The sequence below is a fragment of the Amblyomma mixtum genome, chromosome 3 (genome assembly GCF_055824585.1).
Source record: "Amblyomma mixtum isolate Tamu chromosome 3, ASM5582458v1, whole genome shotgun sequence".
Classification (NCBI taxonomy): domain Eukaryota; kingdom Metazoa; phylum Arthropoda; class Arachnida; order Ixodida; family Ixodidae; genus Amblyomma; species Amblyomma mixtum.
Genome location: NC_143014.1, coordinates 348,530,072 through 348,554,176, shown reverse-complemented (window position 1 = coordinate 348,554,176; position 24,105 = coordinate 348,530,072). Strand labels below are relative to the sequence as shown.

Genomic DNA, 24,105 nt, shown 5'->3' with positions numbered 1-24,105 from the left:
TAAAGGCTGCTGAAGCCGATATACAAAAGTTTCTCACTTCCTCACATTTTACTGTACAAAAGATAAATGACGGTAATGCGTCGTAGAAGGTTTTACAGCTTAAATAGATATTATTTTACAAAAAGATAACTAAGTTTTCAAAAATGTGCTGTTACTGTCCCGGATTTAGCAGAAGCAAGGAAATACTACATATTTTTATAGCCTGTACGTTGTAATTGTGTGGCATGTCAAAGATGTGAATGAAAAATAAAACGCACGCTCGAAGAAAGTAAGCTGTGCTGAAAAGAAAATTTCGGTGAGATGAAAACAGGGGTGAGATGAAATTCGAACCCGTGCCCCTTGACCACGTGTCACTGCCCCTATAAGCCACCGAGGCACGTTCGTTTAATGGGAACTAAGCCTTGTGTGTCTTGTCCCACAGTGTCTGTGTCTGCGAAGTGATGTGCAAAGAGGACCCCAGGCCGCTGAAGAAGGCCATTAACCTTATTGCGTCATACCCTTAACGTGGAGCTTAGTACCACCGCATTTTCTATAATTATAAACTCTGAGTGAATAGCGGCGAAGAACTACATGAATTAAGTCGGCCTCTTTCTTGCTTTCCGTTTTCGTTCTTCTTTTATCATTTAAGCCCTGTTTGTACTTAGGTCTATGTAGGAGTTAGTCTGTCAGCTTTAGGTCAGCCCTCTCTCGTGCCTTTGTGCCTTTTTCCGTGTCCTGTTTCTGCGCCTTTCAGTTAGAATAAAAGACAGTCTCGCACATCTGGTTGCGTTAAACCTACGAAAAAAGCAGCCAACACCGCCTGCTGAAGCCAATCTGTGTGCCCAAAGCGTTTTCTTCGAGGTACCAGTACCATATTGAGATGTCGCGCATAAAAAGAAACGCGACTGAAGAACGGGACGTAGGCACCTGTGCCCACTACACTCTTAGAAAAAAAGGTAGTGAAAACGTAGTAACGGCTGCTGTTACAACCTTTTTTTAACCCCTACTACCTATGTACTATGTTGCTACGACCTTGTTACTACTCGAAAGAAAATTAAGTAGTAACAAGGTAGTAACTTCTGCTGTTACTACGTTTTTTTGGCAGTTACTACACTTGTACTACCTCATTATAACCCTGGTAGTATCCATTACTACCTTGATCTGGAAATCGATTATCGGAATATGCACATGTACGTATACTAACATTCCCGGTGACATTGCTACTCAATGCCCCATGTTTTTATATAATGAAAAGGGTTTCCTAATTGGCAGCAAATCTAACAAAATTGCCAGTGCTGTTTTTTTGTTTTCAATACAATATACGCAGCGCGTATGTGTTCCACTCTTTAGCTTGATTTCTTAATTGCACTTTTTCACCAACCCCAAGCTATTGTGCCTGACTTGTGCTCATTTTTCCTTCTGGTTTACTACAAGATGCACAAAAATGGGCGTTGAGTTTCTGATGTCATGTTCATGCACTGCTTGTGACACATTAGAAAGTCACCACGAAGTCAGGTATTCATGTCTTTCGACAATAAAAACTCAGCAGAGACTCATTTTCGTTAACACAGAAGATTTCCTTATGTCATTGGCCATCAGCCACTGAAAGGTCCTTCTCAACAACATTGTTGTCCCGTGCGAGAATGTAGATGCTGCTGCTACATTTACACGCAATGAAAAGAAGGAACAACTGTGGCTGCACATATCACGCCACATAAGTTAACTGTTAACGTCTGGTGGCGTGGCGTAGTGGTTAGCGTGGTAGGATAGAAAGTATGGAAGCAACTTCAGCATAGAAAGTCAAAGGTCCGCGGTTCGAATCCTCCTGAAAGCAGGAATTTTTTTTTTTGCTCTAGTTTTTTTTTTGCTCTTATTTTGCACTATTACTATCTTATATGCATACGATTATAATGTCAAAAGTCATTAGATTATTTCTTAACGTGTTGTCTCTCGAAACGTAGTAAATGTTACTACCTCGCAGTTACTACGTACAGTTACTGAGAGGTAGTAAACGTTACTACCTTGCAGTTACTACGTACAGTTACTACCTAGGTAGTCATATATGTGACAGTCGTTGCTACCCTAAAATGTAGTAACCTCAACTACCTTTTTTTTTAGAGTGTAGAAGGCAACTTTTTGAGTCGCTCGGAAGCTCCTTCTACGAATACTTTTTCTTACTGTTTAAATAAAATGTCCATTATCTCACAGTTCTTAGCTGCAGAGGAGTAGTAGAAAAGAAGACGAAGACGATCCCTCACCCTATCCATAGAGCTCGAACGTTCCCAGCTGTTCGTCCCTCACGCACATCTCAAGCCACAGCATGGACCCGCGCTTGAGGAGGTTCGTGGAAGTTTTCACTTTCGAAGGCATCTCGGCCAGAGACCTCTACATCACTGCCGCGCTGAGCGCGTTCCTGTGCGGATTCGTAGGTACGCTTGTACTGTTGAACAAGGCCTAGCTACCCAGCGGACATCCGTACAGTGGCATATGGAGAAGACCGAAGCGCGTTTCCATCGGGACCTTTTCAAAACTTGTTTTTAGAAAATTGTGGACATGCCTAGTTTTCGTGTGTTACGTGGAGCTCCGTCGGACCTTCCAGCGAACCGGTGCCTCGCCTGAGCACAAGAAGTACTATCGCACTCAATATGAGTTGCAACGCGCGGTCATCGACCGGGTCTCGTTCCGTGGTGTGCCTCCTCCAAACAGTCGCTCGGAATTCTGCGAGAAATTTTTTCCTGAGCGGGGGTGCTGTTGTTTCCTGGAGCAGCAGTTTCTCCCAGAATTCCGAGCGAGTGTTTCGAGGAGGAACACCACGGAACGAGCCCCGGTCGATGGCCGTGCGTTGCAACTCATATTGAGCGCGATAGTACATGACGGAAGCAGCCAGTGCCAAGCAGCGACTCTGCCCCACCGTGGTGACTTGGGCGGGAAGGTTCAGTTCAGTTTTCTCGGACCTCAGCTGTGCTACGGCTCCATGACACTGATCCGAAGGATGCGCCCTCGCCCTCCGGAGCTGACGACACCTTGGCTGACTGAGGTGTCACACGTTCAGTGGAACATCGACTGCAAGGAGTTCTCATGTGTTGAGTCGGCCGTTCCGCAAAACTAGTTCACGAGGAGTCCGATATGAGACGACAACACTTGGGCGAAGAAACAACGGGTGGTTTGCGATCGCCGTGGAAATACAGTTGCCTGCATTCTTTCACGGCATGGGCAGCAGTGAACTGTCCGGTTTAAGTGCATCTACGATCTGACCGCGCGCAAACTACGAGATCCTAAGCAGTGTGCAGGAGTAAATAAAATTCTTAGTTTTAGAGGTTTGCAATAAGCTGCCTCCTCTTTCCCTGCTGTGGCAAACTGGTTGATGGCGGGGCTTCTGCGTGTACTGAGAATCAGCCGCCACTGAAGGCGGCAGTTGCGCGTAACGGACGCGGTGACGGGGGTCTAATTAAAACAGTCTTAGTGGCGTGTTGGCTATCTTTCTCGGAGCTGCAAAGACGAAGGATGAAGAAGGAAATACTTGCTAAAATCACTGCAACGTCTCTCGTACCAGTGGCGCAGTGGTACAGCATTCGCCACGATCTTTAAGTACTCGTACTTTCCTGTATACTCGTTGGTTAAGAAAACCGGACTCGTGGTGCAATTAAAAAAAAAAAACAGGCCAATTGGGCCGCCTGGTGCCGGCGAAGAGGTCAAGGACAAATTAGGCTCAGGTAGTGAAGGAATAGTATATGAGTAGTATACGGGCAGTATATGAGCAACGAATGAAACGCGAACAAGACAGCAAAAAAACCAACGCAAAAACAACAACGTATTACCTCTGGGAGGGGAAATACAATCGAGGTTGATAAACACTTTTAAGGGGCAGTCTTCGCGCCTTCGAAGTGAAATTACCTTCAGTAGTATAGAGCACCCCCCGGCTAAGAACTTTTTATTTTTTTTGTTCGTTATTCAGTCGTGTCGTTCGCGTTTTATTTTTGGCCTGTAGTACAACCGTAATAGAAACACTCACTAAGTGAGCCAAAAACGACACGCTCCATAAACAGGACCGTGGCTGACCACCCTGCATGGTGTACACCCTTGGTCATATCCCACAAATAGCCCAGTTCGCCGATGCCAGATTCGGGAAGAATTTTTCGACGCTTGCAAGCAGTTCGTCTGAACGCCACGCACTTTAATCGGCCTTTTTATCGCGAGAGCGTTGGTGCCCCCGAGTTTGAAAAACATTGTGCGGCGTCGATCGTTTGAAGCCTCGCAATCGGATCAACCGGCTGCTCCGCCTACCTAGGTGGGCCACGTAGATTACGTGACCTTGCAGCGCACCACAACCTGATCACTGGATTGCGAGCAAACTGACCACCGCTGCAGGTGGCAGTTAAATAAACGATTGGCAGCCAGGGGTGTCTCGGGAAAAACAACCTGCCATTGTAGGGCAGTGATGCATCGCTTAACCGCTGCACCACGGCGCCAAGTATGGTATAACTACTCTGAGGAATCTATAAATGTAAAGTGCAGAATTACCAATTCACCGTTAACTCATTAACGCTACTAAGTACACCTATAAGGTTGAGCTTAAAGGCCGCCTGCATTTCTTTTACGCAGCGTAGTTAATATGTGGCCTAAAGTCTAAGAAGACTCGTTTTTATGCAGTACGGAACACCAAAGTTTTCCTTCTTAATTAGCGAACTGCCCGCCCTGGGGCAGTACGTTTATGCGGCTCACCAGCAAATTTTCTGCAGAATGAAGAAAGAATTTTCTTGTACTTATCGTTTCTTCTTACTTTCTTACTTTTCTTCTCCTTTCTTCTAGTACCGTCATTTACACACAGTACACTCATACACTATAGTAAAATTTCATCCTGATCACAGGCATCCAAGCATTCAAACCTGAGGCCCCATGGCATGAAGACGGCACAGTAATCAGGACATCAAAAACCGACATGTTGAAGGAGGATGTTATCAGGTTTGCAATTTCACTCCAGGTAAACACGTTATCCCTTCATGCCAGAGACAACACACCAGGCACCTCGCCAGTTTGAAGATTTTCATGTAAGCCGCCCAGCAGAATGAAGAGATATTCGACACAAATAGGCCATGTATGGATCCCACACAGACTTGTGCGCTGGAATCTTCACCAGCAGGAACAGCACAACTGTTAAAAATAATTAGCCCCCACTCAGGCAGGGATCGAATATCGAGCGTTAACACAGTGAACATAGGTCGCCGGTTCAATCCCTGACGTGAGCTACACTAACTTAACTAGTACTTAACTAGTAAGTTTTCCTGCACAAAATGCGAAACCGTATGCAACCGCCCCCAACACTGCGACTAGCGGTTGAGCCGCAATGTTCGTATGAAGATTCGTAAAGACGTGGCATTGGGCGTACATAGGTCGCCGGTTCGAATTCCTTCCGCGAGACAGGCTTTAACTTAACATGGAAGTTTATGCTGCACAAAGTGCTGAATTGTATGACATCATCCAGAACATTCTGCGACAAACGGTTGGCCCACAAATTTTAAACTAATGTCGGGACTAAGTGGCCCGACTTCGACGCAGGAAAGAGAATAGAGGTTGTTCCGTATTTGTCTCCTGGAGTTGTGAAAGTTTCTCCTGTGATATACATTAGTCTGTGTTATCTGATAAATAATTTAACATCCATGGACGAAGGAAAAAGAGAGGAGAGGCCGTCACGTGACATTTTGTGAAGCCGGAAACCAGCTCGGCGCCATCTTGTCCGGGCTGACGTCATCGCATAAGTCCCGCCCTCGACTACTGCGCGCGCGTTTCAAAGCCAACGAAGGAGCGTGCTACCGCAGGGGCACAGATCCCCGCGCTGGTGGCGCTTGGCTGCTTACCGGCCGGTTTAGGGCGCCCTATGCCGGTGTTCGTCAGCGGAAAAGTTAATAAAGCGGAAATACCCGTGTGAGACAGGCGGCTACTTTCAGTTACTGCTTCGTACTGCGTCGTCTCCGCGCCGTCTCCAACTGCTCGGCACTGGTCACAATTAGTAGCAGCCGAGAAAAATACTTATCTCAGCTCTTGCAAGCGCGGGAAGTGACCTTCGCTTTCAATTACTGCGGTGGCCCATCTTACGGTGGTTATCTGCGGTGGCCCCCCTTTGGCAACGCCCGTCCCTGGGACTCTGAAGTTGAAGGCTGCATTCGATGAAACTAGTATACTTGCTTGTTTAGCTCAGCGCTCGAAATTAGCCTTCACCGGGTGAGGTGAAGGACACGCGAGAAACGTGGGCCCCTCGTCGCGCGAAACCACACGACGGCCACCGATGCCCGGGAAGGGCATTCGTGCGGTATCGAAAATCTCCTCCCTGTTCCTCAACTCTTGTAAGCACGGGAAGTGACCGTCGCTTTCAATTACTGCGGTGGGCGAAGGACAACTAAGCACACGCGAGAAACGCGGGCCCCTAGCCGCGCGAATTCCACACGAGCAGTGGTGTAGCCAGAAATTTTGTTCGAGGGGGGCACATGTTTTATTTATTTATTGGAAACGAAAATAAATGTGGAAACGAAATGTGGAAACGAAAATAAGAGTGCCCATTTATTCTTCACCGTCGCACGGCGTATGGCACTCCTTTTAATTCTAGGCACAGTTCACCCCATTATTAACAGACCTTTTTACGTCACTTTACTTTTTAATCCTTTGCATTCTCCTCAAATGAAGGTATCGCGAAAATAAAAAGTGCTTTTTTTTTTAAAGGATCTGCAGCCGAGCGCAGGTTTGCGTATGGGGTTGAAGTTTTGACAAATGTCATTTGTTTGCAGTTGATGACTTTGTTATAGAGCAGAAGCTTTTATGTTGTTGTATATGATGTGAAGATATTGTAAATAGCCACGTTTTTTCGTGCGAGTTGTTTTTTGTGAGAAAATAAATGTTTTTTACAAATTAAGTTCTCGGCATCCTGTGTGCATTCGTATCTTTATGTAGATATTGCAGTGAACAAAACTAACCCTTCGCCTTTATTAAAGAAAAAAATCTCTAAGGTATTGTTTAAGCGCAGGGTCTCTTTCTTTTCATTTTTACCGGCGGCGTATAACAGGGGCGTGCAAGCATGCAAAGCGAGCGCAGCGGCTTCCTTTAAAATATCGCCCTCCACCGATGTCATGGCCCCCGCTGCTCACACAAGCGCAATCGCGAAAAACGAAAATAGTTACACTAACACCAGTAACGGTCACTAGAGCGTTGCAAGAGCACGCCTAATAGCAACGAGGTTTCACTGCCGATGGAAACGGGAGCGCGAATGGCACACGCACACTGCACGCACAGGACGCGAAACGTCCGCGCAATACGCCGACGACCTCTCTAGCGCCCGGCGTATTGAATCACTGGTAAACGAACAGCGCGAGTGCTCCTCAGTAAGCAGCGGCGGTCTCCCGACGGCTCCGAGCAGTGACGCAGTTGACGAAATGCCCGTGCGATCGTGGTCGAGCACGGTGAAATGAATGCACGCAACAACGAGAGCTTTGCAGCGAATTCCGCCTGAGATATGAGTGAACGGCGCCAACGCAAGCTTGCGAGCCCGATCAAAAACAAACTCGAGCAGTTGAGAAAAGTACGCCGCACCGCAACTGCTACGCCGCGGTCGTCTGCTACCGCCCGGCTTGCAAGCAGCAACTACGACGCCGTTGCTAAGCTGCCCGGACAAGATGGCCTCCCGATCGCGAAAAAAACCACGTGATTTCCTCCACATTTTTCTCCCATGGTGTTGTGTGGAAAGGGCCTCTCCTCTCTTTTTCCTTCCTCCATGTTAACATCGGAACTTGTCTGGACCGGCTGTTATCGGCGAAAAGCTTCAGTCGTATGCGCGCACTCTTCGTCGAGGCGAAGTGCAAGGCAACAAAAGTGCCTGCTTGGAGCGGGGGCCGGTCTCGCGGTACCCAAATACGTGGCGTAGACTGTCACATCTACGTACTGCTCCACTCGCAACGAGGAAAATTCTACGGACATGTGACCGCACTTATTCGCTGATTCCGGGCAATCCAGGCATGCTCCAATGTCAACTCCCTGTGGTGCAACGACGCACATTATCTGTATTATGCGGAATACTGGAACGTAGCTATATAGTGTATTTTGACAAATATATTTTTAGACTGAAAGTAGCAGGAAGGATACTTGTGTCACTAATGGCATGAAAAACAGGTTCTCCATTCTCGATACATTGGCACAGCGCAGCGGTTAGCATTGTTGACCAGCAGAGCAGCCAAATTTAATATTCCACAAGAGGAAATAAAGGGTGTACGAAAGCGCGGCGCGCGGCCGCGCGCAGCAGGCGGACGGCAATACATCCGCCTACTTTCCCCAGCAGGCCCGATTTTGAACCAGTCCGCAGGTGAAGCAGATGCCAAGCGAACACCGCCAGTGTGTTTCGCACGCCCGTCACCGTGGAGATAACTCGTACACCATTCTCTACGAACGTAACAGAAGGAGAAATTGGCGCTACCGTCTGCAATCCGTGCCGGGAGTTTATTATTATTATTATTTATTATTCCTCAAAGGTCCCTTTCGGCACATTACATGAGGGATGGGGATAACACGGCAAAAAAATATTATACATTAATAAGAAAATGGACAAAAATTACATTGATGAATGGGCTTCCTCGATAGTGGTCTTGAACAGTCGATGATTCATGACGGTGGCCACTTCAGCAGGGAGGTGCCCATGCATGGAGGTGCCCATTTATTGTGTGCCCATGCGGTCTGCCCTGCACTGGCGCACCCTGGCGGTGAAGAGCCCCCGAAAAGGTCCAAAAATGGCGAAAAGGTGCTCCTTGAAAAAAAAGGGATGGACAGGCGTCACTTTTTATTGGTTGTTAATCATGCAAAAACACCACGAGGTATTCACGCTGTCGTGAAAAATCCCTGGCGGAGAAAACAGCACAAATCTTTCTGAAACGCACTGCTACGCAGCTGGGCGAAGAGGAGGAGGACGAAATCTTTTGCAAAATGGCGTCTCCGCAGCAAGCCATGGATTCTACGCCCAGCAGGATTGAACATCTAGAAGCTTCTTGGGCTGACATACGTAAGCAGATTGCTAACACCTCCCAATATATTCTGTGTTTAACCATTACACTCCACAGCCTGGATGTGTACCATAAGCGCGCCGTGGACAACAATGCTGCGGAATCTGCCCGCAGCATCGAAGAGATTATGGACCAGATACGAAACATCAGGGAAAGGATGTACCAAGAAGTTAGCAGCAAGCGAGAAGAGCTCCGCGTCGTCACGTTGATGCTGGAAAGAGCTCGCCGAACGCATGAGGACTAGTAGGTGCTGCTGCTATTGCATTACAAGTGGCTTCAGGGCAACTGCTCCCCCGGCGTCTTCGTGCATATCTTTGGCTGCCATCCACACCAGGAACTGAGGCATTCGGCTCCCTTGCGACCTGAAGCGCTTCCAATGTGTGTGTGGGAAAAGGTGAAGTGCAGAAATGACTCCTGCCCGAAGAAGGGTGAATACCGTCTCGCAGGAAACTCATAGAATGTTTTTTGAGCAATAAACTAAGACACACTGCTGGGCTAGTTTGTGCATTTCTTAGAATGACTCTCTTATCGTCCAAAGCCATCTATCCACATTCTTTGTTTGTGCACCTAAGCAAGGCAGTGGTACTTTTTACACATGAGCGTTAATGGCCCCGTGTCGCAAAAAATTCAGTGTCGGTGACATGGCCGAGTATTTCAGCCTAACCATGGGGAACCGAGCTGTTCCTTGACGTCGAAACTACGTACATCACCTCGCTTGGGTAATCCAATAGCCCACCCGTGATCACACTCCTGGGGCGCAATTCTCGATATTCCTTGGTCTGCCCAGAGTGCGACGTAACCGTGACGTGTACATCCGGGCGGCGCCAGAAAACGTAAACGCAGAATAGGATGACAAAAACAAAAATGGGGAAAAAAGTATGAAAAAATAGATAGTATCATCTGCTACTTGTGCGCCAAGTACAAAAACACCGATATACCCTAAAGATGTGCCTGAAACGAGCAGCTGCGGAGCGTATGCTCGCACGCGTCGCACAGTACAGCCGAGAGAGGGACGGTGAAATGGGTTGCGGTGGCGGTCCCGGCCTACACGCGTCCACACACATTCGCTGGGAGATGGTGCTGAACGCCACGCAAAAAACCCTGCGAGCCGGTCGTCACGGGAATTAACTGTTGTTTAGCTTTAATTGTGCTTCATGAAGCGACATTCTTCAAGACACTGTCGCTGGTACATCCGCATAAAGCGATGAGACTTGGGAAGCGCCGCGTTTCAACGGCGTTGCTCAGTTGCGGCCGCTTCTGCGTTCTGTACGCCGTTCACACATTCGCAAGCAGGGAGCACAATGAAAAGATGCCCTGTAGAACGCCCTTTTCTGTTCCACAGCTCCTCTGAGGCGTTCACTTATCTATTACGCTCCATGCATATTGATGAAGTGGTTGTTGACAGCTTCGAGGAAACCGCTGTCAGCTCATCGCCCGAACTTGCTGCGCGTCTTGTCGCGTCGAATTATTGCCACATGTGGCAGTTCCGTACTTGCGAGATGCGATCAGCGTCACGCAGAGAGGAGCTGGCGTAGAAACGGCTGGCTATCGGCTATCGATCGGAACCTCAACACATCAATGGCGTTGGAAAGGCTAGCCTCAACGTGTCGTCTTCAGTGGAGAAGCACGCGGGGTGGAGCGGTGTATAGTGTGCAAGGAAGATCAGTCTCCACAGGCCGGGCCCTACACAGCGAGTGTTGCCGCAAAAAACAAAAAAAAACATGCTCAGCGCAGCAAACCGGAATGCATCTCAGGAATCGGAGTACATCAAATGTAACGCTATCCTTGGTTACGTTTGCAAGCGGCCGCGCACGAAACGCTACCGTGGATTTTGTCAAGCACACCGCTCTCAACGCCTGTAATGTCTTATTGTCAAAACCGGCAAATGCAAAAGCGATATAGGGAGTTTTGTTTCCTGCCAACAATTGAAAAACAAAAGTTTAGTTTACTTTAGTTTACTTTAGTTTACTTTAGTTTGCTTTAGTTTGCTTTAGTTTAGTTTACTTTAGTTTACTTTAGTATAGTTTACTTAGGTTTAGCGACCCGAAGCAACTCAGGCTATGACGGACGCCGTAGTGAAGGGCTCCGGAAATTTCGACCACCTGGGGTTCTTTAACGTGCACTGACATCGCACAGTACACCTGCCTCTAGAATTTTGTCTCCATCGAAATTCGGCCGCCGCGGCCGGGATCGAACCCACGTCTTTCGGTTCTGCAGCCGAGTGCCGTAACCACTGAGCCACCGCGGCGAGTAGAAAAAAAACGTGCCTTCATGAACACTTCAAGAAAACTTTACACGAAAGCATGCCGCATATGAACTGTGTACAGTGGCCGGTACACCATTCCATTCAAATAAAAAAAGCTGGCAATAATCCTACTTCGTTTTCACTCTTTGCAAAGGCCTTCAATCTCATTAATTTTGTCTATTGAGAGCGCACAGCACTTACCAAAAGCATATAGGCAGTTACACCGCTCGTGTGATGTACGTAGCTACTAGAATGTGGAGGGTGAAAACTTGCGTGGACACTTTCGCAACTAAAGTGTTGAGAGGCGAAAGCCGAGGACACTATGCCGCGACGACTTACGGTAGATGTGACGTCACACCCTTATCATGGCAATATCGACGTCCGCGCTATTTTGATGCAATTTCAACATTTCAATTAACCTACAGTCATCAGACTTGGCTTCTAGGTTCATTTTTGAACCCATAATTTTTGAACGCCCATAATTCAATCTTTTCCCAGCTCGATTCCTGGGGTTCCGCAAACTGAACCTACAGCAAGTGATCGGCTGTATTACTGCGATACATGGCAAGAACTGCGAGGCTCTGAGAAAATCCATCGGACAATGTGAGAGCTTGGCTGCGGCAATGTTGTCTCTGAAAAATTTTAAACGTTGTGCTTCAAAGCAGTTTCAAATCGAAAATAAAAAATACAGGGTTAGCTCTGCTATCACAAACCTCTCCATAAGGCCACCATGGAGAAGATATGGTTGTAGTGCAGCTTAGAACGCAAAAAAAAAATCACTTTTTGATTTTTACCAATCTTGAGTAGCGGAACTATTCTTACGATTACTCAGTGACTCATACGGTTTTCCTTCGTTTAGTTCAGACATAACAGCCATCTTTTGAAACCAAGTGGTCCGCGGGAACATCCAAAGTCTCTAGAGATTTCATCCGAACGAATTTTTATGCGAAGCATACTACTTTAGCTACCACTTCAGCCCTTCACCGTGGTTATGCGCCTCCAAATCACGTCATACATGACGTCACACCATGTGACACGATGACGTCACGACAGTGGAGAAACGGGGGCCACCTCGCGCCGTCGCTGTGGTTGTGCGCCTCCAAATCACGTGATACATGACGTCACACCACGTGACACGATGACGTCACGACAGTGGAGAAACGGGGGCCCACCTCGCGCCGTCGCTGTGGTTGTGTGCCTCCAAATTACGCGATACGATGATGCCTCGCATTCTCCAGGCTTAACCAAGTTAAGCCTCAGCCATTTTTTTATTGCCGAAAGCAAAACAGGGCACTTATCTCTACTGATTCTCTCACAGCCATCAGGCGGAGCACAAAAGGTACACGCCATGCCTTATCGACCTTTAGCAAGTATTATTCTCTCTTCTTACTTCGTTTGGGGCGTGTGAACTGTGCACTTCTGCGCAATTCTTTGCAAAGCTTTGTTGTGGTGTTGTATAGACAGTTAGAGAGCATTTGTAAGGCTGTATGGGCCAGGTATTTGCCATTGCTGGGCACTGACCCAGACCCTGGTCCCCTGCTAGATTCGGAAGACCCCCGAAACTTTGCGGGCGTACTAGAGCCATATGATCAACGGGTCTTTTGCGGGCAGATACCTTTCGAAAGCATTGCTTAATGCCGCTTAGCCTGTTTCCGGACAGCCAGAGCTTCTTGAGAAGTGCTACGACCGGTTGACAAGCAGCGCATCAGGCGCCCGTGGAAGTGATGGCACAGGTGAAACCAAAATGACTAGAACTGCATAATAAGAGCGCACCAAGTTGTGCCTTACTGAGAATGGCAGTATTTGATTTGGCACCTGAGACGCAGGTCTCACATTCAGTGCTGCAGCATGGTCAGAGTTAACTTTCTAAAGGCCTCCGAGATATCATCGGTGTGCTTCAACGAGATATCGTTGCGTGAGGTAGACCGTCGTCTAAAGCAGTCGATTAGGAAATGCGCAAAACAGATACAAGATAGTTAAGATAGGCATGTCCTCGAGAAAAAAAGGTAAAATTGACTCTGGTGCTGGCTACATGTCTAACGGCTGCTAAGCAGATGGTTCAGTATGTGTTGTTTCTGGCCAGAAGCTGCAGGAAACATGGCTGTTGTCTTTGATCTTGAATATCTCAAATTATAACTTCTGTTACACTTCACCTGTTACTAGAGCAAGAAAATCGAATCGATAGCTTATGCCTTCGCAGCTTTATTTACACAGAGATGTAAAGCTACTGAACAAGAATGGCAAACATTGGACACCACTCTTAGTTATGAGGCCCCTTAGAAAGGTTGTAAGGTACGGTTATGAGCATAATGATAGGAACTGCCTAATCGTCCGATGCGAAGACAAATCTTCCTTTTAAAATTTTCCCTGCGCTCAAAGCGAATAGTGAAGACCACCTAAAAAAGTAGTGGAGCAGCTTTTTTTCCAACAAATAGCGTTTCCAATAAACTACGAGCGTTCCCAGTGGTTATCTGCAGATATATTGATTGTCAAGGTACAATCATTGTAGAATCAATGCCCTTCGTAATTCACGTCAGGTGCGGGGCATACACTCTACCCATAGGTGCAATCGGTTCGGCGTCTGCGACGCTATAGTAAAGCATTTGCTCCTAGCGTCTACTAAACTGCAGACAAGGAGCATCCAGGAGTAACGGGCTGCTTTAACTCGTGAAGCGCCGCAACACTTCACTCAGATTGCAGTGGCCAGCCTCAGAATTCAGAACGACATAGATAAAATATCTTCAAGGCAGTCTTTCCAAAAAGAACAAGAGAGCCAAATTGAGCCTTCGGACAACTGGGCCCGATTCTCGATATTCGCCAATCCGCCATGAGCGGGGCGTACCCGCGACGTGTCAATCGGGGCGGTGCGAAAATGCGTAACAGCAGAATAGAATGACGACATTGAAGAATAAAGAAAAAAGTATGACAAAAAATAAACAGTGTCGTCTGCTACTTGGCGCCAAGTACAAAAAACACCGCCGAGTTGCGGCGCGAAGGTGAGTTAGCAAAGTAGCGCCGTAGAGATGGACGGTGAAATGCGTTGCGGCGGCGGTCTAGGCGTACTCGCCGCACAGTGATGGTGCTGAATGTGACGCTAAAGACCCTGTGGCCGGTCGTCACGGAAATTAGCGGTAATTGTTTAGCGGTAATTGTGCTGCATGAAGCGAATGCTCATTGCCCGAAGCCATCGCGTAGCGTGTCGCGTCTCCGTACTTGTGAGATGCGATCAGCGTCACGGGGAGAGGAATTGGCGGAGAAACGGCTGGCTCTCGATCGTAACCTCAACGCGTCAGTGGCGTTGGAAAGCTTTACCTCACCGTGTCACTTCTTCAGGTGCATAGAACTTAACGCTGCCCTTGGTTACGTTTGCAAGCGGCCGCCCACGAAATGCGACTGCGAATCGCGTCAAGTGCAACGCTATGAGCGCGTACGTCTTATTATCAAAAGCGTCAAATGCGAAAGCAAAATAGGGAGATATTGTTTCCCGCCAGTACTTAAAGAAAAACAGACACAGCTAAAAGTCCACTGTCAACAGAAGCATGCATTTCACAGTGTTGGCGTTTCACTTAATCTGAATAGGACATGGAACTCATCTTTTGCTTTGTGATTAACTAAGTCTGCCTGCAAGCAGACTTCACGGACTTTATATAAAAGCACCTCACGAATGCATGGCATAGAGTGGCAGGTACATAATTTCATTCAAATAAAAAAAGGCTCTCAATAATGCTATTTGATTTCAATGTTTGAAAAGGCCCTCAATCTCGTTAATTCTGTCTAACAATGAGCACACAGCACTTACCAAGGGCATATAGGCTGCTACACCACTCGTGTGATGCAAGTACGCACCAAAATGTGACGCAAAGTACGCACCAAAGTACGCAACAAAATTTGTCATGCCCATCCCTTTGCTGTAGGACAACAGTAATGCATCTACAGCAGCACCAGGCAGCTCCTTTCAATGCAGCAACATTCCTTGTAAGAGGGCAACGTGTGATGTCAAGAGAGGTGAAGTCGGCTGGAAAAAGATATCTTCACATATGCTACTCAACATTGGGGAACGGGACGAATAGAGAGGGGGATAGTGAAGGTGGAGGGTGATGCCGCATTACAAACAGCTAATCCAGTGTGCAAGACACTTGCTTTATTTGCTACATGCAAGTTATTGGTTTGGTTTATTGGGGTTTAACGTCCCAAAGCGACTCAGGCTATGAGGGACGCCGTAGTGGAGGGATCCAGAAATTTTGACCACCTGGGGTTCTTTAACGGGCATGCAAGTTATTATCATAGCATGCACATACACATGCATTATCTATTGCACATGTCATATCAAGCCTGAACATGTCTCAGGGTGAGGTCAAGGAGCTGAAGGAGAATAAAAACAACGGTGAGTTAAGAAGGAAGAACAGCAACACAACAAGAAAAGCACAAGCATGCACAGCAGCAAGATAACACACAAAGGGGGCAAGAAATGCAAGACTAACATAGCCCACAGTATTTGAGGGAGGCAGCATCACAGACAAGCAGTGGTATTCTGGCAAAAGGTCCATTAATGCAGCATGACAACACTGGATAATGTGGATTGGTTTTGGCAAGCCCTGCGCTCTCCACGAGCAATCTACAAGAGGCCTCAGTCATGTTCCTAGCCTGATGTGCAAGTGCATGTCTTTTCCTCTGTGCACACTCCTGACCACATACATATCAGGGCCATTGTTGGTTCTCTTTGAGCAGTGGATCACAATGCCGTTAGGCAACATTTACACCATACACTGATGCAATAAAGACCCTGTGATGCCACCATTGTGCACCGCAGGAGAGTAATGCTCAATGAAATGCGTTCACTCTCAAAGTACTTTCCTTTACTGTGAACTAATATAGACAACCCTCTATGTACACTCAAAATATGACATCTACAGTTCAGTGAAGGGCACCATACCAGATGTAGGTGCTGAAATGTTGGCAAATTTCTGAAAGGACACTGAGGACTAACCGAAGTTGCTCTGCAACAGTAGACTACCACATTCCAATAACAAAGGGCCTACCTGTACTGAGAACAAATCTTGCATACAGCTCAGAGATTTTGTTCAAAGAAGCAGTTCAAAATTACCGTGGTGAAGTGTGTTGGCAGGAAGGCTATTACAGCCCTTGGTTGGTAATAACTTTATTAGTCCCACTTCAGTGGATCAGGTGAGGGTTAGTGAAGGGGTGTTCGGTGACGGTCGGTCGGAACAGGTCGGTGACGGTCCTCAGGCCACTCTAGGTGACCAGGCACTGTTTGGCTGCGGTGACCTCCAAGGCCCAGCCCATGATGCAAAGCTCTGCCTGTGAGCTGCGCAGAGCAGCCTCCCATCGCTCCTGTGATTCCATCCCTTGGAAAGGAGGTTTCGGTTTGTTTGGGCAAGCCTGATAGGGGCATTTAAAATCCGCTCTGGTGCTCGAGCATAAGTGACAGGCTGGAGATTTCTCCCCTCTATGTATCTATTACACTCCACTGCATGAAAAAAAAATAGAACACTTAAACTGCTTCAAAAGGGTGGAAATTTGGGCTGGTTGGTGCATGATCTATTCATCACCAATATAACAAAAGCTATTCATCACCAATATAATGATAGAACAGGTAGCAAAATGCTGATGAAATTGGAGTCATTGCAAGTGCCTGTGCATAAAATTTGAGCCACCTGAATAATTATATTGGGTGCCATGTGCAACCAGAAAAGAAAGGTACGGAAAGCCTGCACACACCACTGTCAAGAAGAGAGGCTGCAATTCAGCAGAAAACCCAGTGTTATCCAGCCGGCATTGTGTCAAAAAACAAGCTGCGCGCGTGGATGTCCGCTGTGAAAGTCACTGAAAAGAGGATTTGTAATCTGAATCAAACGTAAGCACATGTCTGAAACTACTTCACGTTATAAAATAATAGACTTTACGTGCAGAAAATTAATAAATTTCTCTGCCTCGAAACCCATGACCCCTGAATCGCCAGCCAGGCACGCTACCAACTAGGCCGTGTAGGCACATTGACTTTGCTGAGGTACAAAGGGGGGGGGGAGTGATGTGTGGGTGCTGTTGGCTTAATTTGAAGCCTAGCAATGTAATTACTGCAGTGAACTAGACATGTGCCAATTAGTGAGAAAGTAATTACAGTAACATTACGTAGGTGAACTGCAGTGTGGAAGAGTTCAAAGACAAGAATTGTGAACCTGTGTTGAGGCAACTGTGATAAATGTGTGAACACGAATGAAGAACAGTGACTGTGTGTGTGAAGAGAAACCGCTGCTGGGAGCCATGAACACTGTCGTGTCATACCCATGAATGCTGAGCTTAAGTGTGCCCCTACAATTTTTGGGGAGCAAGACAAGTTGCATTGCCTCTTAGGTGTTGCAATTTGCTTAAAAAAGGTGAGGTGTCTTTTACATGCACAGTGAAAAGTTTGTGGAAGCCATTAATGGCAAAATAATTTATTTTCATCACTGAACTTCATGCATCCTAGAATTCATTATGCAGCCTAACTGCGAATCATTACCTAGTGCAACAATACATATTGACGAATATGTCTAATCTACAAAGATAAGAATTTTTTCGGGACAGACCCGTCTTTCATAAATGTTTGACAGTGATGTACATGCACATTAGTGTTGCCTAGTTTGCAAACTGAAGTAGCTAGCTGAAGTAGCCACCTTTGCTAAACGGAAAAATGGCAGCACGGACACTGATACGGTCCAGTCACACTAAGGGTGCAGAGGGTAAACAGGTTGTCTAGGATTTGTCTTAAAATGACCAAATAGCAACCCCAACTTATATGAATCAAAGTGCAAAGGGACGAGTCAATGAAAATGGGATCGAACACAGTTTCACTGGGAGGACAGGTGTGCAGTGACCTTCCATTCAAGGTTGCATTCAAGGTTGATAGCTCAGCACAGAAAACGATCCCGGACCTGGGAAGACCGCCTGCGTAACCCAGAAAGATCAATAGCGTTTACTCCTACTACTACTATTACGATCCATTTCCAGCAGACTTATTGAACCGGATCATGCCCTTCCAGCTACAAAATGCCATTTAGAGTTCCAGAAGAGGGCAAATACGGGCTGGTTGGTACATGTTTTACGAATAGGAAAAACAGCGCAGTGAAAGACAACACAAGAGAAGGACAAAACACCAGCGCTTGGAGCTTTATTACTGAAACACAAATTATGTCCAGCTGCATAATTTGTACTTCCAGTTACCTTCAACTGAATTAATGTACAATTTGTAGGTTTTCGTCAGGGGTACAAATTTCAGCTAGAAGACGGCAATGGGTACACGTGTCAGAACGCTGGCCAGGCCTTGCATTTTCATCTGGGAAATTGACCGTGAAAGAATTGCGTGACTTTTGCTTCAGGAAAAATAGTTCACTGCTGTATAACTACGTGCAGCACGTGAAAGAAGCAGTCGAAAGCAAGCAGACAGAGGCAACCAAATGCCATGAGGCAAAGCATGTTGTGATCTCATCACACAAACAGTGCCACACAAGACGTGTTGCACCCTGAAGAAGAGATGTTGTAAATAACAAGAGAAACAGCGACCATGCTGTATGTTGAGCATGTTCTGGACTGCTGGCTCTCAACAAACGCCAAAGCAAACAGAAAAGCATTGGTGAAAGCATGTGCAGTGAACACCCTGGTGCTGGAAGGAAAACATTTTGGTGCCTTCCTGTCCTTCACTGAACTTAAGCACCAAATAAAATGTGCATTGTGTACAAGCAGAACACATAGGGAGGCACCACACGAAGGGACGGCACTTCTTCACAATCACCAAAGCATGTGTTGAAGCACGCACTCAGCAAGTTGGCAGATGGTAGACTGAAAACACTTGGGGCATTTCCTGACTCACACAAAACTGCAGCACCAGACAAAAATGATTTCTACTGTCATGAATACCACCAATATGGCCCTATTCAAGGAACAGCACCAAAATGATGAAGACTTCACCAGCTTCCTAGCAGTATGCTATCAAACTTGAATCAGAGCAAATGTATGCTGATTACTTGTGGCATAGCTACACGTGACAACCACGGCAGTGAGTGCAATTCTCGCAAGCAGCCGCTGATCATGCACTTCCTGTCTGTCAGGTAGAATCCAAATGGTGCTGTGTCCTCCTCCTTGTTGTAGGTGTTGGTACTCCTGCTATTACCACCACTTGCCAGTGGTGTCATGGTCCTGCAGCTGAGTGTGGATGAATATGTTGTGTTGCACAGTGCAAGCTCCGCCGACCTTCGCAGAGAACTCTTGACCATGGCGTACCATGACCATGACACCTTTGCAGACACCTCATGTAATCGTTCAGGAACCCGGTATGGCCACCCAGCTAGGCAGCCAATCCAGCCGAGGGGTGAGCGAAGATGAATCTGGAATCCCGGTTCCCGAGCACACGAGACCCCACGGTGAGAATGGTCCGCCACATCTGCATAAGATGCAAACCATCACCTGCACGTTAATCAACGCTGTGCACTGAAATCTCCCAACGAGCTAGACATTGCGTTTCCAAATATGTGAAATTGTTGAAGCCGCAAGTTCAACTATATTCTAGTTTTACGTACAAATGTAAAATATGCTGACTGCAAAATCAGTCATTAGTATCAAAACTAAGTGTTGCCATATAGCTAGAGGTACTTGATGGAACATTTCCCAAACTGATGAATACAAATAATTAATAAAGTCTTTTTATACTCAAGAAAACCACCACAGAATGCACTGCAAGGAAGGGCACAAGTTTAACTGTTTATGACTACCTTGAGTTGTTTAGTATATGCATGCTTTTGCATTTTGCACCAATCGAAATGAGGCTACCTTGACATTGTGGTCACTGAGAGAAATTCAACGCCACAGAACAACACTGCGTGCCACGCACACCTATCTCCGCTGTCACTTGAAAAGTACAGACTTGATTAATTTACATTATTTTCATATGTGGTCTATTTACACTGTTCTTGCTTGCTCAATAAACTATATATAAATGCAATCAGATATCATTAGCCGTACGCAATCTTACTGCAGGCAAACATGTTGTCCCTTCATGCTTGCCCCAACACACTAAGCACGTGCTCACCAGTTTGACGATTTCCAGACGGGCAGCACGTGAATAGAGATTGCACACAAACGGGTCATCGAAGGATCCCGCACAGACTTCGTGTGAGCTGGAACCTTCACCGGCAGGAACAACACACCTGTAAATAAAGTGTACAAGAGTCACACATGTTTGTTTTTCGCGCGCCCTAAGATAAATGATTTTCTCACCCTCCTACGGTCATTTCCACGTGGCTGCTGTGTAACTGATGATGTAACAGTTATGAAAATTTTTCTTTGAATCAAAATCACTTTTGTGTGCATGCTTCACTAATAATGCTTAAGCCAGGGTATAGTATTCTTTTAGAGTTTCACGCAATTTTTTTTTCACACTTAAGGAAACGACGCCTTCCAGCTGATTTCACCTATGCTGCCTTTCACATTCATCAACACCAAAAACAAAGAAATCAACCAACGTACTAGCATGCTAGACTTTGTTTTCTCAACTTGAGCCGTGTGCAAAAACTGGAAACAGTATGATGAAAAAAGCAACGCGAAATGCCGAATAAAAATTGCGGAATGAGAATGACGCTACACACGCACGGATGTCTCGTCCAGAAGCCCGACACATTCCTGGAGTTTGTTGCTCGGCCGCGCGAACACCTGTCGTGTCATCCGCTCATCACGCGCGCAAAGCCCATCCGTTCTGCGACGTTTCACAGCTGGCGATCGCCCCTCAGAGCTCGACAGTTCGGCACTGCTTCTCGCCGCAATGCATCCTTGCACAGCCACCACACCATATGCCTCGTCAGGTGATTGCACAGACGAGCTGTCTAGTCAGAGACAACTCGAAAGCATCGCGGTGACCTCGAAATTCGCTCACCTTTCCCACTTCTAGAGTTTAACAAACGACGAATGAATGCAAGGAGCAGCAAATCGCAGCGCCGGCACCGCCATTCGAGCAACTTTCGCGCTTCACTAACCGCACGGATGGATGATTTCTCACTGCGAGGGAAGGGTTTGCAACGGGAGAGCAGTTAGCGCCCCTATGCGGTTGTACGCTTAAGCCTTCACTATTAACGCTGTCAAGGGTTGCTTATTTCAGATGTGCTCTTATAACGCCACACCATTACATTGTGCATTCAAAACAAGACTTTTGTAAGCTTAGTTTTGTCTTGAAATAAATACCCGTTAAAGTGCGGCTACCTAACGCCGTATAAATCAGCATTTCACTTACTCATTTGCATGATTCGGATACCATTCGCCGGGCGAAATGATGGCGGCGAATTTCAGCCATTTTTTGCGATCGCGGCACAACGTAAACGTGATGTAACGTCATTCTGACATCACTCCAACATGTGTGCCTATCACGTGATTTACGTGATATTGTTCCAACCAATCAGATTTTAGGAAGTTGCCATTTCCGGTGTGCAGCTATTTTCTCCAAATTGGCAAGTCGAGCGCAAGTGCTCTCGCACGGACCACTTCTAGCTTCTTTTCCCTTCACAATCACATATATGTACCAGCCGGGCACCAAGAATAGCGCTACGAAAATGCATTTTCAATGCCACGTCAAATCGACGTCACCGCGAAAAGTGCACGTGTCACCGACCCTGATTGACACGCCCATTGACGGCGATTGACACTTCTGACAGCCAATCAGAGAGGCAATATGGCGCCGACAGGCGAATGTGAATATCGAGAATCGGGCCCCTGGTGAACGAATATGCGAACTTGAATAAGCCTAGCGTGAGGGTATGGCTTCTTTATCTTACCGCTATGACGTCGGCGCAAAATTCGGCTGCCAGCTCAGCGTTCTTGACGTCTTGCGTCCCCTCGTGCAAAACTGCGTCGACAAGATCGTTCACTTGCCACGGCTCAAGGGTGTCTGGATCTGCGGAAACAACACAACTCTATGTAATCTCTGCGCAAATCTCTGCAGCACTTGTGCTGTGTTTTCTCTGCTTTCCACCTACGTCTTTCGCGCTGTTTACCCTTAGAAAATATTTCACCAACTAGCCCGTTTGGCCACAAAATAAATGTACTTACACGGGGATTCTTTGAAGGCTGGCAAAATATCAGAAAAATGTTCACGCGAGTGGTGTTTACATGAACTGACAAGCATGAACAGAGCCGATCTATCGTGTTGAAGGTGCGAAATATATGCGATCATAACAGTAACGCATGCATTTAGGTTGGAAATAAAGAATGATCTTAATAGCCTCAACGTTTTCTGCGGAAATACTGAATGAGTCTCTCTGGGTGCGGCATATAGTGAAATTATCGTAGACAACCTTTACAAAATCGTCCACGTTGACGACGCAAACAGACAGACTTCCAAAAAGCGTCGCGCACAACGTTTCAACAAGTTTGAATGTTTGAACAGCTAATAATATTCCACACTCTAAATTGGAGCGGACTTCGTGCAGCCACTTTGAAGAGTCGCACTCGCTTTCTTGAAATGCTCCGAAGACGCATGATCGTCTAGGACAAAAAAGAGCCATTTGATTTTCATTGCATCCCTACAGTCTGCACTGCATCACTTTCTCCGGTAGCTCAACAGCCTTCCATTCAAAGTAATCTTAAGAATAGTGCCACCCTGAAGAGCGTTGCGTGCCACTTGAAGGGGCGACCTGTGGTTGGTCACACCAGAGGGGAGGCCGCCATCTTGTTCCTTTCGCTGCAACCCGCCAGGTCTGTTCAGAAGCACTCGGCGACTCTGAAGGCAGCGAAGCACATGCAGCTACTGAGTTTGCCAAATGTACACAATTGATAGAGAGATAGAGAAACCGTCTAATGAAAAAGCAGATTATTTAACCAGCGTTTAAAAATCGCCGGCATGCTACTTTGCGTGGGGAAGGGAATTTTGGAGATAAAGACGGAAGGAGAGCTGTACGAAAAAGGTAAAATAAAAGGAAAAGAGGAGAAAATGAAATGTGTCCATGAAATGCCTACTAAGGTGTATCGCCGAGAAATGGTGTAGCATATGAAATGATGAAGTGCATCCGAAGCGGTTTGTAAATGCATTGTTCAGGCGAAGCCGGTGATAAAGTGTTTCCAGACAGCGAGGAATTCTGAGTGGGAGCCTTGATCTACAAAATATTCAAATGATGTTATAGGCGAAGCAGGAGAAGACATAATTTGGCAGTCACGGCTCTTTGTGAGACGTTGGAGTAAGCCACGCTGCTCGGCTCCGTGCTGTATAGGCACTCAAATTTCTAGTTTTGCCAGCTTCCTTAAGAAAGTCCTGCCCAGAAAGGTCCAAAGCTAAAGCGGTAATTAAGGGCGAATGCTGCGCACACTGGGCAATAATCTCCCACTCGACGTGGAGGTGCCCGGGAGACTTTCATGATTGAAAACTCTTTACTATCTTGCGGTTCCACCTTCCATCCATGGGGAAAGGATTGAGTGCGGTGGTGCAACACACTAAGACAGATCGAAGCTGGGAAGATACACGAACAAATAACAACAAACGGCATTTCACTTATAGAGACCAATGTCCATATGCCACCCCCCTCTCCCTTTATCTAATAATAAAAACAAGAAAACTGCATACGTGGCACCACCCGATCTGCGCACCGCTTACGCCAAAATTTCATTTCTCTGTGCCACAGTATAATTTAACTACTCCCTATGCAGCCAGATGCAGTTAACAATCTCTCCTTCGTCTCTACAACTTTCCTGCTGAGCCGATGATTGCACCTGTGCATCTCAAATGACCCCATCATTCAAAATCTTGCGCAGACCGACGCCTGCAGCGGTGTAATCAGAAGAGCCGAGCCCATTGCTGCCGCATGTTCTTGGCAC

At 46.7% G+C, this 24,105-nt stretch overlaps 1 protein-coding gene across 1 annotated transcript in view; it reads left to right on the top strand.

Moving 5' to 3' along the window:
* LOC149356301 (uncharacterized) overlaps positions 1 to 9,258 on the top strand; it is a 44,986-nt gene extending 35,728 nt beyond the window's left edge. Inside the window, exon 3 of the mRNA XM_089576300.1 lies at positions 9,072 to 9,258. Within this exon, the coding sequence (XP_089432426.1) occupies positions 9,072 to 9,258 (187 nt within the window). The remainder of the gene's footprint in view (positions 1 to 9,071) is intronic.
* The last annotated feature ends 14,847 nt before the right edge of the window (positions 9,259 to 24,105 follow it).